Raw genomic sequence first — 18,212 nt, forward strand, 5'->3', positions numbered from 1 at the left:
GTGCATGATGTAGAGCAGTGGTCTCCAACCTGCGGACCTCCAGATGTTGCAAAACTACAACTCCCAGCATGCCCGGACAGCCGTTGGCTGTCCGGGCATGCTGGGAATTGTAGTTTTGCAACATCTGGAGGTCCACAGGTTGGAGACTACTGATTAGAGATGAGCGAACTTACAGTAAATTCGATTTGTCACGAACTTCTCGGCTCGGCAGTTGATGTCTTTTCCTGCATATATTAGTTCAGCTTTCAGGTGCTCCGGTGGGCTGGAAAAGCTGGATACAGTCTTAGGAGACTCTTTTTCCTAGGAATGTATCCACCTTTTCCAGCCCACCGGAGCACCTGAAGGCTGAAGTAATTTACGCAGGATAAGTCATCAACTGCCGAGCCGAGAAGTTCGTGACGAATCGAATTTACTGTAAGTTCGCTCATCTCTACTACTGATGTAGAGCAATGGGTGTAGTAGGATTTATTTGTTGTTGGAACTGCTGTGCTAAATTAAAGGGGTTATCCAGGAAAAAAAGTTTTTTTTATTTTTTTATATATATCAACTGGCTCCAGAAAGTTAAACAGATTTGTAAATTACTTCTATTACGAAATCTTAATCCTTTCAGTACTTATGAGCTTCTGTAGTTAAGGTTGTTCCTTTCTGTCTAAGTGACACGTGTCTCGGGAAACGCCCAGTTTAGAAGAGGTTTGCTATGGGGATTTGCTTCTAAGCTGGGCGGTTCCCGAGACAGGTGTCATCAGTGAGCACTTAGACAGAAATAACAACTCAACTGCAGCAGCTCATAAGTATTGAAAGATTCAGATTTGTAAATTAGTTCTATTAAAAAAATCTTTTTAACTTTCTGGAGCTAGTTGATATATACATTTTTTTTTTTCCTGGATAACCCCTTTAATGTCCAGAAAAACGTGGCTGCTTTCTTTAAAAAAAACACTAAAAAAATATATATATATATATTAATAATAAATTTAATAAGTAAATGGTGCTACATCTGCACATTGGATGAGTGTTTGGAATTTACTTTATTAGAATAATTATACATACATTTAAAATCCTATAAAACACACAGAATTATATAGGCATTTAGAATGAAAAATACAGAGAACAAGGTGAGGGGATCGTATATCGGTACTAGAGATGAGCGAACTTACAGTAAATTCGATTCGTCACGAACCTCTCGGCTCGGTAGTTGATGCCTTTTTCTGCGTAAATGAGTTCAGCCTTCAGGTGCTCCGTGGGCTGGAAAAGGCTGATACATTCCTAGGAAAGAGTCTCCTAGGACTGTATCCACCTTTTCCAGCCCACGGGAGCACCGGAAAGCTGAACTCATTTATGCAGGAAAAGTCATCAACTACCGAGCCGAGAAGTTCGTGACGAATCGAATTTACTGTAAGTTCGCTCATCGGTACTAATGATAGTGCAGTCATACAGAGGAAATATGATATTGTACTATCCAAATGAATAACAGCAGAGATTCATACAGGAAGGGAAAGTGCATAATACAGAAAAAGTATAAAAGTTGAATCAAAAAGCATTAAACCTCCGTAGTATACCTGCCATGTAGCTACCACACGCCTCCAACGCACGTTTCGCATGGGGGCTTCGTCAGGGGGTGCCTTTTTTTTTTAAATATTATGCACTTTCCCTTCCTGTATGAATCTCTGCTGCTATTGATCTGGGTAGTACAATATCATATTTTCTCTGTATTACTGCACTATCATTAGTACCTATGTGTATAATTATTCTAATAAAGTACACTGCTCAAAAAAATAAAGGGAACACTTAAATAACACAATGTAACTCCAAGTCACTGACACTTGTGTGAAATCCCACGGTCCACTCAGGAAGAACACTGATTGACAATCAATTTCACATGGAACAGACAACAGGTGGAAATTATAGGCAATTAGCAAGACACCCCAATAAAGGAGTGGTTGTGCAGGTGGTGACCACAGACCACTTCTCAGTTCCTATGCTTCCTGACTGATATTTTGGTCACTTTTGAATGCTGGCGGTGCTTTCACTCTAGTGGTAGCATGAGACGGAGTCTACAACCCACACAAGTGGCTCAGGTAGTGCAGCTCATCCAGGATGGTACATCAATGTGAGTTGTGGCAGAAGGTTTGCTGTGTCTGTCAGCGTAGTGTCCAGAGCATGGAGGCGCTACCAGGAGACAGGCCAGTACATCAGGAGACGTGGAGGAGGCAGTAGGAGGGCAACAACTGCCGGGAAGTCTTCAAGGGGACTTCAATGTGATGTTAGAGTTTCTAATTAATATACATGAGCTCGTCGAGAAATGACTTTGACACAGACACAAGCAGTGTTCAGAATCAGTTCTATTGAGGAGGGGGAAAGACCCCTCCTTATATATGTTACAAGCAGCGTATTGTCATACCATAGGGTACAATACTTAATCTATACAGGATGTTTTTCCTGAATCTGAAAGGGGCCACGTCGTGAGAATATCCTATTGGAACACTTCTCAAACCCTTTGAGGTCCCCTGTATTCCTTACAGAAAAATCTTAGTTACCTAAGAAAGGTAGAACAAAGTTCAATCATGGTTGGAAATGGACAACACGGCCACTTGAACCAACACTTATTCTCTGACAAATCCCCCATTAGAAGCTTGGAACTTCAGAGGCTCTTTACCGCCGTCTGCCGGACTTTCAGATTACATGCTTCGGTGCTTCACCGGATTCCCACCACTGTTCCATTTTCCTTTTAGCTTCTGAAATCTAAAGAAATAAGTGAAAGCATTATTTTAAATACAGGGGTAGGCGTCTTACTTGATGTTTAATCGTACAATAGACCCATATGTTAATAAAACACAAGAGGACAAAAAGCAAGAATAATATAGTCATGGGACCAAACAGGAAGTGGCGACCAACTACTAAATATGTCATACCAGTGGTGTGCAGTCTCATCCTTAAAGGGGTACTCCGGTGCTAAGACATCTTATCCCCTATCCAAAGGATAGGGGATAAGATGCATGATCACGGGGGTCCCACCGCTAGGGACCTCCTGTGATCTTGCACGCAGCACCCCGTTATAATCAGTCCCCGTAGCACGTTTGCTCCGGGTCTGATTACTGGCGATCACGGGGGCTGGAGCATTGTGATGTCACGCCCCTGCCCCCGTGTGATGTCACGCTCCGCCCCCTCAATGAAAGCCTATGGGAGGGGGCATGACAGCTGTCACGCCCCCTCCCATAGGTCTGCATTGAAGGGGCTGAGCGTGACATCACATGGGGGCGGGGCCGTGACGTCACAATGCTCCGTCTCCGTGATCGCCAGTAATCAAACCCGGAGTGAACAGGCTCTGGGACTGATTCTAACGGGGTGCTGCGTGCAAGATCACAGGGGGTCCCCAGCGGTGGGACCCCCACGATCAGGCATCTTATCCCCTATCCTTTGGTTAGGGCATAAGATGTCTTATCGCCGGAGTACCCCTTTAATCGGGGTTATATTCATTGTCCAATTAAACATTATGGTGACGTTTGATTTAGTCGTTATCAGGTATGTTCCCTTTTTTTATCCTATATACCCCATCATGCCCTTGTATTGTGCCATTACCTACATTACATGCCTGAGTGGGTGGACATGTGTAATTTTGCTCAATTCTGGACTTGATGGTGTTTTTCCACCACAACACTTCTTCTTTTGCCCCCTCTCCTTGACTGGGACCGCTGGTGTCCATGAGGTGGACAGTGAGACTAGCCATATTATGAATACTATACAGATGACAACCTTCATTCCTCCTCAGGTGTCAAAACCTTTTTGCTGTGTGACGTGTGAATCCAGGTGGGCTATCCTTCAAGCTTCACTGAATTGGCAGTAGTCAGCAGGACTTGAAATGGACCATCAGAGGATCAAGAGATTTCAAGATGTCTCTAAAGACTACCCAGGCTCCTGGATGTAGGTCATGTGTTCCCTCTAGGTTATCTGGATCAGGGATAGAAGACTTGATCATGTGTTACTTTCAGTCTCTTTTGTAAGGCCTGCACATACGAGGTTAATACTCCATGTTGGTGCTGCATTTGCTGAGGACAATACAGGCCTAGTCTGGGTACGGTCCCAAACAACACTTCATAAGGGGACAAGCCTGTATTTCTGTTCGGTGTGTACCTAACTGAAAACAATGCCAGGGGGCAAACACTCTGTCCAGGGTTTGCCTGGTTCCTGCATTGCTTTTTGGATTTCTAATTTCAAAGTTCCATTCAGACGTTCCACCTTCCCACTGCTTTGTGGATGAGAGGGAGTATGGAAGGCCTGAGTCCCTCCTAGATCAGATATTGGGGGAGATTTATCAAAACCTGTGTGGAGGAAGAGTGGTGCAGTTACCCATAGCAACCAATCAGATCGCTTCTTTCATTCTTAAAGAGCCCTGTCAAAAACGAAAGAAGCAATCTGATTGGTTGCTATGGGCAACTGCACCACTCTTCCTCCACACAGGTTTTGATTAATCTCCCCCCATTATGTTTTGCATAACTTCTCCTGTGAAATGAGACCCTCTGTCTGACTCAATTGCTTCTGGGACCCCATACCTTCACATGACTTCATTCATACGTTTCTTTGCTGTGTTACCTGCAGTGGTCTTGGCCACGGGAAAAGCTTCTGGCCAACCAGAGAACAGGCCAATACACACTAATACATGTTCATACTTCCCCACAGGAGGAAGTTGAATATAGTCAATTTGTAACCTCTGAACCGGGTAGAGTGGCTTCGGGGTGTTTCTGGGGTACTTTTACCTTGACTCCTGGATTGTGCACCGTACAGATCAGACAGGACAGTACAAAGGATGCTACCATGGTTGACATGCCCGAAGCAATCCAGGACTTGTTTATTAGATCCATGATATCACCCTTTGACAGATGAGTCTTACCATGGGCCATTACCAGATCCAATGCATTATGCAAACAGACTGTTTATGGTGCGCCAGATGCCATCCTGTTCGGAGGCACTCGGCTTTACCCATTGGTCTTTCTCACCTTTTGAGGCTTGTTTCATCATCTGTTTCAGCGTGTCTGTCTGCAGATCTTCTTGACTTACCACATACGCAGGCTGGGCTTCTTGTTTCCAGGGCCACCAGTTTTGCGAGGTTTGTTACCCTTGGCCTCTGGAGTGCCTGCCTTAGTGTGTGCTTTTACCTTAACCACTGCAACCTTTTCAGGCAGCAGTAATGTATCCATGAATTCTTTACAATATGAACACGTATACGGACCTTAGGTGTGCACATATTGAGAAAGGGAGGAGACTCCTGAAACGTTCTCCAGCGGCTCGCACGCCAACGAGCTTGTCTTCACCCCCTCAGAATCCGCGTCCATGTGGCCAGGAACATACCGTCCTACAGACAGCAAGCGCCGGATGGAAAGTTCTGAAGACACCGTATGAAGGATCTCTGAATCAGTTTTTATGCACTGGGTGCATATGTTCTTAATTCTCATAGCATTTTTGTACGAGTGAAAATTGAGATAAAAAGGAACTTTTAAGTGCAATTCCCAGTATATGTCTTTCTTTATGAAGTTTGCGGTTCCATGAGTTCTTTGACAGCCTGACCATTTATGATAGGCTGACCGGCCAACGTAAGGAAGTTCCTCACCTTCCATATGAGCCCATAGTCATGAGCTATGCCAAATGAATAACTGGAGTCAGTGTAAATGTTGGCTGTGGTCCCTTGCGCCACCCTACAGACCTCAGTAAGCGCCCTCAGCTCGGCCTCTTGGGCATCATGCGAGGTGGTAAAGCCTGTGCTTTTATGACTTAGTCTTCCCTCCACAAAAGCCATTGTGAGCATTGTTTCTCCCATAGCTCCAGTTCTGTCATAACCCAGATCCGTCCATCTCTGTTGGAGTTTGTAGAAAAATCTGCCTTTTCCTGGATTATATTAGCAAGTGACGACAGGGAGGTTTCTTTACATTTTCCTTCTGCCCAATCTTTTAATCTCCTGCAGAACTCTTTCCCTGAATCTAACCCTTCCATTCTATAGTCACTAGGTTGTAGGGGTGTGAATCGCCAATAATTTGGCGATTCGATTCGAATCGCGATACCAGGGTGGCGATTCGATATCGCGATATTCCCTATTAAAAGCTTGGGAAAACGTATTCTAGCTGAGAAAGAACAAGATCCCGCGAGAGTTGGCCTGTGAGTGCGTACGTTCTCCTTCCTGTTTGTTCTGAGTCTGTAGTCTCGCGGTAGCAGCCTGCGAGTGGGACAGAGCTGACAACAGGTACACTGCCAACTAGTGGTCAGGAGTTTAAGTGTTATAAAAAAAAATTAGACAGACAAATAGGACTGTGACTCAGTGAGTGAAATACAGTAAATGTTAATTATAATAATTTATTAAAAAAATCAATTCTCAGAATTTTAAAATCTATTCAGTATTGCGGAACAAAAAAATCGCGATAATCGCGCGAATCAATTTTTTCTTACATCCCTACTAGGTTGACCTACTTTTTCCACTATTGCTTGTAAAAGCATTTGTCCCATAGCTTCTCCCACTTTTAAGATTAAAAGAGGTTCCAAATCCCTACATGTGGCCGAATAAGTTACCTGGATCTGCTTCATTGCCCTTGCAAATGGCATAGGGTGTTCTATGGGGTCAGGGAGCTGTTGCACTATGGACAGATGTTCTTTGGGTGTCCAAGGTTTATAAAACTCTCTAGTGGTAAAATTCCCAGGGGTTTGCCTGATTTGCCTGTGCTCTCTGTAGCACAGAATAAATTCCCTTTGCACGTGGGCGCAACGTTCCACAGTTGGAGCAAGTATCCCCCCAGTCTGGATTCTGTTGGTCACAGACCCATCCTTGGGGGTGATACTGAACACTTGGTGCAGAGGAAGGATGTCCTGAGGCTGTCTGCGTCTTGTAAGGAGGAGGCCGTTTACTCCCTTCTTCAGGGACTTCATAGTAAACTACATGCTTCCCCTTTCTAACTTCATATCTTCCTTCCTTTACACCCTACTTACATCTTCCCATGCTATTGACGTATCCTTTAAGCCTTCATCTTTTACCCATCCCTCATACTGCTGCCTGAACTTGGACCAGAGGTCTAGGTCCCCATTTGGATCACATCCCACTTTCTCCAGTAACTTTTTACAAGCTTTGGCTGTCTTCCACTTAACTGGTATATTTTTGCTGAATAAGTTACCCATTTTCTTCTGCTTCTAGAAGGCATGCACACACCTACCCCTATGGACAGAAAGCAAAGGCTACCTCAGGAAACACAGATAAGATTGGTAAGATAAGGTCTTACCTTGACAAGCGCTTGTTCCTTTAGTCTGTGGTTCGGAGGGGGGGGGGGGGTCTCCTGCTTTCCACTCGGTCCAGGGGGATGATGCCGCCACTCTGCTCTTGATGTTGGTTTCTGGCCCCACGTTGGGCGCCAGGTTATCATTGAAGTCTTCAAGGGGACTTCAATGCGATGTCACAGAGTTTCTAATATACACAAGCTCGTCGAGAAATGTCTGACACAGACACAAGCAGTGTTCAGAATCAGTTCTATTGGGGGGGAACCCCTCCTTATATATGTTACAAGCAGAAAATCAAGTAGGGGTTGTCTTACCATATGGTACAATACTTAATCTATACAGGATGTTTTTCCTGAATCTGAAGGGGGCCACGTCGTGAGAATATCCTGTTAGAACACTTCTCAATCTACAGAGTGGATAGGAGTTAAGGAAAATGGTCGGAACTGTTAGTAAAGGGGAACTCTGGTACATAAATTCTTATCCCCTATAGATGAGATAGGGGATAAGTGTCCGACCGATTGGACCCCCTGCCCAGCCCCCCGGCTCTTTCCATGCACAGGGCGACGTCTGTCTTCACTAAGCTTTCTTTGGCTTTCCTGTAGTTACATGGAGGGAGCGTGTCGGTGCAGTACATGCATGGAGTGGAGGTCGCTTCGTGCATGAGGAGAGCCGGTGTCCCAGCAGTCAAATCCCCCTGCGATTACACTTATCCCTGGAGTTCCCCTTTAAGTAGAAATCCACAGCGACCTTTTTTGTTCTCAATGGGAGATTTAGCAAAATCTGTGTAAAGGAAAAGTTGCCCATAGCAACCAGATCGCTTCTTTCACTTTTAACAAGGCCCCTGCAAAATGAAAAAGGTGATCTGGTTGCTATGGGCAACTTTTCCTCTGCAGGGGTTTTGCTAAATCTCCCCCTCTATGTGGTCTGTAGCAAAGATGTTGTGTACATGGGTCACATGATTCTGCAACCAATCACTGTCCTGTGCCATACATACAGGCAGGCATGTCACCAAGGCCAGTGATTGGCTGCAGTGTCATGTGCTTGACGTGATGTCATCACTGGAGGCCTGAAGCAGATTTTACAGGGGGTTTTCTGCTATTCTGCAGTGCACTGCACTTCCTGACATGTTGTATCCAGCTATTGCCCTGGTGCTCACATCCCCCTGTACCGGTCCATCAATGTAAAAACTTACAGGCACAAGCAGGCAGTCTCTTAACCCCTTAAAGACCCAGGGTTTTTCCACTTTCGTTTTTTTCCTCCTTACCTTTATAAAAAAAAAAATCATAATTCTTTCAATTTTGCACCCAAAAATCCATATGATTGCTTATTTTTTTGCACCACCAATTCTACTTTGTAATATCAGTCATTTTACCCAAAAATCTACAGCAAAAGGGGGAGAAAAAATTGTGTGACAAAATTGAAGGAAAAAAAAGGGAGCGAACTGGGTCCGCCCTGGGTCCTTAACCCCTCAACGACGAGCGTCGTAAATGTACGTCCTGGTGACGTGGTACTTCACGCACCAGGACGTACATTTACGTCCTAAGCATAACCGCGGGCATCGGAGCGATGCCCGGATCATGCGCGGCAGATCCCAGCTGTTGATCGCAGCCAGGGACCCGCCGGTAATGGCGGACATCCGCAACCCCTCAGATGCAGTGATCAATACAGATCACGGCATCTGCAGCATCGTGGTCACTTAATTGGATGATCGGATCGCCCGCAGCGCTGCCGCTGCGATCCGATCATCCAGCATGGCGGCCGGAGGTCCCCTCACCTGCCTCCGCTGTCTTCCGGGAGTCTTCTGCTCTGATCTGCCTTCCCCCAGACTAGAGCAGAAGATGACCGATAACACTGATCAGTGCTATGTCCCATACATAGCACTGAACAGGATTAGCAATCGAATGATTGCTATAAATAGTCCCCTATGGGGACTATTAAAGTGTAAAAATAAAAGTAAAAAAAATGTGAAAAACCCCCTCCCCCAATAAAAACGTAAATTGCCCCATTTTCCTGATTTCACCCCCCAAAAAGTGTTAAAAAAATATTTTATATACATATTTGGTATCGCAGCGTGGGTGAATATCTGAACTATTAAAATAAAATGTTAATGATACCGTATGGTGAACGTAAAAAAAAAAAAAAAAAAGTCCAAAATAGCTGATTTTTATAACATTTTATTCCAAAAAATAAATAAATGTATTAAAAAGATTTATATAAGCAAATATATTATCAATAAAAAGTACAGATCACGTTACAAAAAATGAGCCCTCATACGGAAAAATGAAAAAGTTATAGGTCTTCAGAATAGGGGGATCTTAAACGTACTAATTTGGTTAAAAAGTTTGATTTTTTTTTAAGCGCAACAGTAATAGAAAAGTACGTTATCATGGATATCATTTTAATCGTATTGACCCAGAGAATAAAGAACATGTCACTTTTACCGTAAATTGTACGGCGTGAAAACGAAACCTTCCAAAATTAGCAAAATTGCGGTTTTCTTTTTAATTTCCCCACACAAATAGTATTTTTTTTGTTGCGCCATACATTTTATGGTAAAGTGAGTGATGGCATTACAACGGACAACTGGTCGCGCAAAAAACAAGCCCTCATACTAGTCTGTGGATGAAAATATAAAAGAGTTATGATTTTTTTGAAGGCGAGGAGGAAAAAACTAAAACGTTAAAAACAAAATTGTCTGAGTCCTTAAGGCCCAAATGGGCCGAGTCCTTAAAGGGGTACTCCGGTGCTTAGACATCTTATCCCCTATCCAAAGGATAGGACATAAGATGCCTGATCGCGGGGGTCCCACCGCTGGGGACCCCCGTGATCTTGCACACCGCACCCCGTTTATAATCAGTCCCCAGAGCGTGATCGCTCTGGGTGTGATTACTGGCGACCATGGGGCAGACTGCGTGTGACGTCACGCCTCCGCCCCCGTGTGACGTCACGCTCCGCTTCTCAATGCAAGCCTATGGGAAAGGGGGTGACAGCTGTCACTCCACCTCCCATAGGTTTGCATTGAGGGGCGCCAGAGTACCCCTTTAAGGGGTTAAAAAGATACCTTATCACCCTACAAAAAAAAAAAAATAATAATTAATTTGTTCCTCAGTGGATTACAATTTAAATGAGCCACACATCACCTACCAGTCATGAATAAAAACTTTTAACCACCTTGTTCTTCTAAGCGCTCTCCTTCCAGCAGGCATTCCAGGGGCTTTTTCTCCTTGCGGCTGTCACATGATCTCCTGCATTTGTCTGGGTCTCAGAGTTTGTTCACCAGTGATCACACATGATCCGTTTTCCCACACAGTGAGGACCAGAGCAGCAGATGACTAACCCCTTATTAGAGCAGTACTTCCCAATCAGGGTGCCTCCAGCTGTTGCAAAACTACAACTCCCAGGATGCCCGGACAGCCGAAGGCTGTCCGGGCATTCTGGGAATTGTAGTTTTGTAACAACTGGAGGCACCCTGATTGGGAAACACTGGGTTAGGTATTAGTTTGTGCCTTTACTTTTTCTTGCAACAAAGTTGTAGTTTTCCCACAGCTGGAGGCACCCTGGTTGGGAAGCACTATATTAGAGGCTGTAAAACTACCCGAAATGGCAATTCCCACTAGTCCCTGACACACGTCTGTGCTTTATTCTGTACCTGTCAAAAAAAGGTTTGGCATATCCTGATTAGAGATGAGCGAACTTACAGTAAATTCGATTCGTCACGAACTTCTCGGCTTGGCAGTTGATGAATTATCCTGCATAAATGAGTTCAACTTTCAGGTGCTCCGGTGGGCTGGAAAAGATGGATACAGTCCTAAGAGACTCTTTCCTAGGACTGTATCCACCTTTTCCAGCCCACCGGAGCACCTGAAAGCTGAACTCATTTATGCAGGAAAAGCCATCAACTGCCGAGCCGAGAAGTTCGTGACGAATCGAATTTACTGTAAGTTCGCTCATCTCTAATCCTGATCTAAAGAGTGTTCAGACCCCAACCGATCAGTAGAACGAACGAGTAAAGAACTGTGCTGCTGAGCATTTCACACCCGCCCTATGTAAGCAGGACAGTCCCATAATGACCCCTCTCTGTAGGTCGAGCAAAGACGACTCCATCATGTTTAACGTAACGCATATTTATTGGAATAAAATGCGGGTTCCACATTAGACAAATCTAAAAAAAGCTTTCACATGCAAATCTCTTTCTGACTGTAAACCTACCAAGGACTCTCATCACCTTCTCTTCTCCCTCCAATAACTTCTTCTCTCACCATCTTTAATACATCACAATCGCCTCCTCCCCACTTTACATCTCTTGACTCCCCCCATCACATCACATGACTGATCCTTCATATCCTTCCTGTACCCACAGAACACAAACATATAATGATAACCAGTGAGCGGATGATGGATTCTTGTTACTCGGTGCTCAGGATCGCCACTCCTCGCTCGTAGAAGCTGTGAGGGTCTTCTTTGGTGGCAATTTCAAAATCAACTGTGAAGATCAAGTCGGCCCGGGTGAAGTTCAGGTAGACTGGCAGAGTGACCTGAGAGAGAGTGAAATCATCAAAAATGGTCATTGCCCTTGTGTCCACAAGACCCAAGAGAGATCATCAGGCAGACGTGGGCATCTGTCGGACCCTCACACCCTTCCCGGTACTCACCACATTCGCCTTCTTCTCAGCATTGGTCTGCTTGGTCCAGCGCAGCTGTGTCAGAGGCAGCACGGTGGAGATGGCATTGGACAAGGACAGCTTGTTATTGGTGCAGGTCGCTCCTTGCAGCTTCAGACCTAAAGGGAATGATAAATTTGTCTGTCAGAATACAGTTTGGCCGCCCCAACACAATGGAAGTTGTAATTCAGCTGGAGAGCTGCAAATAACAAATTAATGTATCATATCATCAAGTGTTAGAGCAGTGTTTCCCAACCAGGGTGCCTCCAGCTGTTGCAAAACTACAACTCCCAGCATGCCCGGACAGCCAAAGGCTGTCCGGGCATGCTGGGTGTTGTAGTTTTGCAACAGCTGGAGGCACCCTGGTTGGGAAACACTGTGTAAGAGATTCACTATAGATCAAAGACTGTTGTCCAACTGTTGCAAAACTACAATTCCTTCCGGACTCCAAATATGGCATCAGAATAAATCCCTGGATCAACGTTCTGTCCCTATTTAGCTAGTATCCATAACCATGTGTGGTCTGATCAGTACTGTACACTGTATTCCATGTGCGGTCTGACCAGTACTGTACACAGTATTCTATGTGTGGTCTGACCAGTAATGTACGCAGTATACCATGTGTGGTCTGACCAGTACTGTACGCAGTATTCCATGTGTGGTCTGACCAGTACTGTACACAGTATTCCATGTGTGGTCTGGCCAGTACTGTACACAGTATTCCATGTGTGGTCTGATCAGTACTGTACACAATATTCTATGTGTGGTCTGACCAGTACTGTACGCAGTATTCCATGTGTGGTCTGACCAGTACTGTACGCAGTATTCCATGTGTGGTCTGACCAGTACTGTACACAGTATTCCATGTGTGGTCTGGCCAGTACTGTACACTGTATTCTATGTGTGGTCTGATCAGTACTGTACACAATATTCTATGTGTGGTCTGACCAGTACTGTACACAGTATTCCATGTGTGGTCTGACCAGTACTGTACGCAGTATACCATGTGTGGTCTGACCAGTACTGTACGCAGTATACCATGTGCGGTCTGACCAGTACTGTACACAGTATACCATGTGCGGTCTGACCAGTACTGTACACAGTATACCATGTGTGGTCTGACCAGTACTGTACACAGTATTCCATGTGCGGTCTGACCAGTACTGTACACAGTATTCCATGTGTGGTCTGACTAGTGATTTGTACAGCGGTAGAATTATTTCCTTGTCGTGGGCATCTAGGCCCCTATTGATGCACCCCATGATTTTATTTGCCTTGGGAGCAGCTGCCCGACACTGGTCACTAAAGCTAAATTTACTGTTAACTAAGACTCCTAAATCCTTTTCCATTTCAGTCGTCCCAAGTGTTCTCCCATTTAATTCATAATCCCAACCCGGATTTTTCCTCCCCGTGTGCTTATCCTCACATTTATCTGTTACCTTATCTGCCGCTTCCCAGCCCAAACCTCCAACCTATCCAAGTTATGTACCTGTTATTCCAAAGCTGTAAGCGTCGAGCACAGCATTCTGGGTAGTGGTCACGCTCACTTCCAGGCACAGCTCCTCCAGGGACCAGCTGTTTGCCTGGGCCACATACTGTCTGGTGGCAGTAATGTACGCTTCAGGGACAAACAGGCCACCCAACCACACATGTATGTTCTGTGTGAAGAGAAGAAGGCGTTAGTGGATGTAATCCGGTGCTATGAGTTACTACAAACATGGTGCCCTCCCCTATACAACCTTCAGCTCTTTAGCTCCGCTGGCAGCTGCTGCTTGAGAGATGTTCTGAAGCTGTTTGATGCGGTCACTGAAATCTGCAACCCACTGGATGACAGTCAGTCCTGCGGGGACCGTGAATCGAGACCAGCTGCGAGGCAGGATCCCTGAGAAGGAGAAAGAAAGGAAAACACTGCTGAGCGGGTCATAGGAAATCTGATTAGGGCAGAGAGGGTATAGTCTGCTTGGCACCAGAGTGACTTGGCATATCATTTTGGTAATAAATGGCGACACTGCGAAGCTCCTGCTATGGAACAGCAGCCACTTATCCAAATGGGTAAAGGGGAGGACAGAAAGCTCAGGATCCCTAGCTCACAGCCCAGACCGATATTTCTTTATAAGCGTTAGCCGTACCTTTCACCAGCTCATTGATCAGGGTGCGCAGATAGTTGGTCTGTTTCTTCTTCCCTTCACACACTTGGACGACATCCGTAAGATCTTGACGCACATCCTGCAGTAACTTGGCGCCCATTTTTACTTCACGTTCAAAGAATCTGAACAGAGGATCCTGGAGGGGGGAGTTATGAGTTTTAGTTTACAGAAGCACAAGATGTAGTACTTCTATACTGACTATAGGTGGCGTCTCCCTTACCTTTATGTTATCCACTGTACGTTTCAGGTGGTTGAGGGCCTGGGGAATGACGCTGAGCCAGTTGCAGGCAGTGGTGTGCAGCGTCCTCATCCAGGCTGGGCGGCCATCAGATGTAGAATCCGTCCTCTGCTTCTTCTCAGTCTCTGCGTAAGCTAAGTCATCCTCATCCTCCAGCATTTGCATTTTCAGCATTTTACTGATCATGTCAATGCCTGAACCACAGGGGAGAAACAAAAACAATGCAGGGCAATGTAAAGCAAACTCAAAAAGGAGGGAAGAAAAATGCAACAAAAAAAAAAAGTAAAGGCACAAACTAATACCTAACCCAGCGTTTCCCAAGCAGGGTGCCTCCAGCTGTTGCAGGGACACACTAACAATCAATTCTAAGTATTTTTTTTGATTACTTTTTCTTCATTTTTACGTACAGATGGATGTTAAAAAAAAAGGAGGAAAAAAAAACAAAAACACCAACCAAATGACCCAAAGTATGTTAAACAAAGCAATGGAGGAATGTTAGACATGGCAGGCAGAGGATGCACAGAAACACGAAGAAAATACAAGACTGGTGAAGGATGAGAATGGACGGAGATCCGGACCAAAATTGTGCGGTTGAGAGGAGACACATGATTCTCCACATCAATCGCACATCACGGGTCATGACGTGAGGAGAAGGTGATAAGTTAAATGCTGCAGCTGAAGGCGACAGAAATTTTAGTTCTGGAGAAACAATGAGATTTGCTGAAAAGAGATGACAGAATGGAGAAGAACGGAGAAGAACGGCGCATTACCCTGTGTAGTCAGCAGAACGCGCTCAGCATTGTTCGGCAGCCCCAGCCAAGATGGCGTCTGAGCGTCCGGCAGCAGCTCAACCCACTGTACAAACTCGTCTCTCCTATAAAAAAAGAAAATAAAAAAAGGGATAAGGTTTAAGGGCCTGTGTACAGGTTGTGGAGCTCTGCTATACTAAAGTCCCTGTAGCCGAGATTCATTACCAGACAACCTGTGGACAGCAGTGGCTTCTGGAAGGATTCTTTTTACAATACTCCACACTCTCCATAACAATGACACAAGGACAACACCACCATCCCTGTTGCCATATTTCTTTACCTGATGCCGTCCGGCATTTGGATATCCTTGTGTCCATCCACCTTACACGCCAGTTTAAAGTCCCCGTCGAAACTTGATGTAGTGAAGATTCTCTCCAGGAAGGTGTTGAGCAGGCGCTGATCAAACTCGTTGTCGATTCGGCCTCCGTAGATGGACTGCGCCATCAGGGTCTTCAGGGCCGACCAGGGGATTTTATCTGGGGAAATGTTCTGACGACCCTGAAAGGCAAAACCCAATGCAATCAGTTCTTCAAGACCGAATTAGTCTCAAGCTTATGCTCTCGCCTCACCGATATCCTCAGGGTCTTAGCCTATTCTCCATGAATGAGCACAGCTATTACTGACTTAAAGTGGTACTCCGCCCCTAGACATTTTATCCCCTATCCAGCGGCGGGACCCCTGCGGTCACCCGGCGCTCGTTTAGAGCAGTGGTCTTCAAACTGCGGACCTCCAGATGTTGCAAAACTACAACTCCCAGCATGCCTGAACAGCCGTTGGCTGTCCGGGCATGCTGGAAGTTGTAGTTTAGCAACATCTGGAGGTCCGCAGGTTGAAGACCACTGGTTTAGAGCGTCGGAGGCTTGTGACATCACGGCCATGCCCCCTCAATGCAAGTCTATGGGAGGGGGCATGACATCAGACCCCCTCCCATAGACTTGCATTGAGGGTGTGTGGCCATGACATCACGATCAGGACGTGGCCGTGATGTCATACGCCTCCGCCCCGCTTTGCCAGTCATCCAGCACAGAGTGAAGTTCACTCCGTACATGTCTGGGGTGCCACAGCAGAGATTGCAGGGGTCCCCAGCGGCAGGACCCCCATGATCAGACATCTTATCCCCTATCCTTTGGATAGGGAATAAGATGTCTAGCAGCGGAGTACCCCTTTTAGTGTTTGTGTAGGCAAAGTATAAATCTTTCCCCTGTCCTGGGCACTAACTCCCTTGATATTAAAATGAATGCACACAGGGCAGAAATGCTGCAGTTTTCCCGATAGATCTGCGCAGATAAAATCTGCAGCTGAATTGAGCACCAGGATAGAAATTCACAAATCTCTAGCTGTGAATGTGTTCTGTCTGGCAATATACTTGTGGTGCAGATAATGTCAATTTCTATTGCTGATTTTCTAGTATCGCTACAGTGAAAAATTGTAAATACTCCGCGCAGGTCCATAATGTCCAAGGGGTAAAAGGGGACTGTACCAATCGAATGATCATATAGTCTTTGACAGATGACGAAATCTGGTCACTCACCTTTGCAGTGTCATCCAGCCAGGTGTCTATGGTGTCACATGCCGACCTCAGATCAGATTCCCCAAATTCATATTTCTTAGACCAACCCAGTGGAGCGTAACGCAGACGTTCCTGGATGATTGCATGGAACCAGGCGAGCAGGAAATACAGGCGAGCTCGCTCATTTGGAGACTAGATTAAATAGAACAGGATTAAGGTCCATTCCATACAGGTACCAGTCAAGGGATCTCAGTCTGGAATTCTCCCCCACCCCCATCTACCTTACAGATCCTGGACACCGGGATACTACTAAATGTCCGCAGCATGTTGGCCTTTACACCAGGAGGCGGCTCAAACACAAAAATGCGACCGGCTCGCAGCAGATTCACTGGCACCTGGGTCAGAAGACAATATATTATAATAATCAGCAAATACCAGGATAACAGAAGAGCTAAACCACTAACCAGTAAACCACTAAATCCAGAAAAGACATCTATTTTATTTATTTTTTTATTAATTAATTTTTTTAACTTCACCTTTGGATTAATTTCCATGGTTAAGAAGAGTCGGAAACAAGAATGCGGCTGCAGGGAGTGAAGTTTCTTCTCCAGCTGCATCAGCCAACCAGGAGCCAAGTGCACGTTCTTCAGCACCACCCACCTGCAGGGGGAAGAGACAAAGGACTGTAAGTCACGTTCAGGTTAACATTTCTCCCCCCCCCCCCCCCCCTAACTTAACTGAATTAGTCAGATATAATGGCCTATGTCCCCAACCTGTGGCAAAACTACAGCTCCCAGCATGCCCTAACAGGACTTCTAGTTCTGCAACAGCTGGAGAGCCACACATAGGCCTAAGGCAGTGTTTCCCAACCAGGGTGCCTCCAGCTGTTGCAAAACTACAACTCCCAGCATGCCAATGGCATGCTGGGAGTTGTAGTTTTGCAACAGCTGGAGGCACCCTGGTTGGGAAACACTTGCCTAAGGTCTAAAGGACCACTGGCTACCAGCAGAATAGAGAAGTTGCAGTTTGCCCCCTTCACCATTTATTAGCACCTTGTACAGGTGTGGCTGCGCCTTGTAGTGCATTTTAGCCTCATTCACTATTGACTTATCAGTGGGTGTCCAACCCCAGGGCCCCTGCCAGGCATTGCAGGGTTATCCAGGTTTAAAATATCCATGGCCTACCCTTATAGGAACACTGTCAGCTTGCTCCCCCCGCACTAACCAGAGGTACTGGATGGTAGTGCGGGGGACGCTGATCAGTTTGATGCCTACTGTGCCTGGATCCACCACGACGTTTGGCTGAAATCTTCGTTTTTCTGTATATGCTAACTGGCACAGGCGGCATAACTGGCACTCTGACGTCAACGCCGCCAGATCATCAATATTCCTGCCCAGCTCATCAATATTCCTGCCCTCCCTCCGCCTCTCCCCGCTCTGTAATGAAGAGGGAGAGGTGGAGGGAGGGGAGGAATATTGATGAGCTGGGCGGAGCTGACATCAGAGAGAGTGCCAGTAACCCTGCCTGTGCCAGTTAGCACCTAATTAGCATATACAGAATATCTAAGATTTTGGCCGAACGGCGCGGCGGATCCAGGCA

The 18,212-nt window shown here is 45.8% G+C and overlaps 1 protein-coding gene across 1 annotated transcript in view; it reads right to left on the bottom strand.

Annotated features, from left to right (window-relative positions):
* Positions 1–11,356: 11,356 nt before the first annotated feature.
* The window catches only part of DYNC1H1 (dynein cytoplasmic 1 heavy chain 1), a 55,684-nt gene continuing 48,828 nt past the window's right edge, over positions 11,357–18,212 (bottom strand). Inside the window, exons 67-77 of the mRNA XM_056547200.1 lie at positions 17,150–17,273; positions 16,895–17,008; positions 16,635–16,805; positions 15,384–15,601; positions 15,065–15,168; positions 14,277–14,488; positions 14,039–14,192; positions 13,649–13,791; positions 13,399–13,567; positions 11,901–12,028; positions 11,357–11,783 (exon numbers count right to left, since the gene is read on the bottom strand). Coding sequence (XP_056403175.1) covers positions 11,655–11,783; positions 11,901–12,028; positions 13,399–13,567; positions 13,649–13,791; positions 14,039–14,192; positions 14,277–14,488; positions 15,065–15,168; positions 15,384–15,601; positions 16,635–16,805; positions 16,895–17,008; positions 17,150–17,273 — 1,666 coding nt within the window. The 3' untranslated portion in view covers positions 11,357–11,654. The remainder of the gene's footprint in view (positions 11,784–11,900; positions 12,029–13,398; positions 13,568–13,648; positions 13,792–14,038; positions 14,193–14,276; positions 14,489–15,064; positions 15,169–15,383; positions 15,602–16,634; positions 16,806–16,894; positions 17,009–17,149; positions 17,274–18,212) is intronic.

Source organism: Hyla sarda, chromosome 11, assembly GCF_029499605.1.
Source record: "Hyla sarda isolate aHylSar1 chromosome 11, aHylSar1.hap1, whole genome shotgun sequence".
In the NCBI taxonomy this organism is placed as follows: Eukaryota; Metazoa; Chordata; class Amphibia; order Anura; family Hylidae; genus Hyla; species Hyla sarda.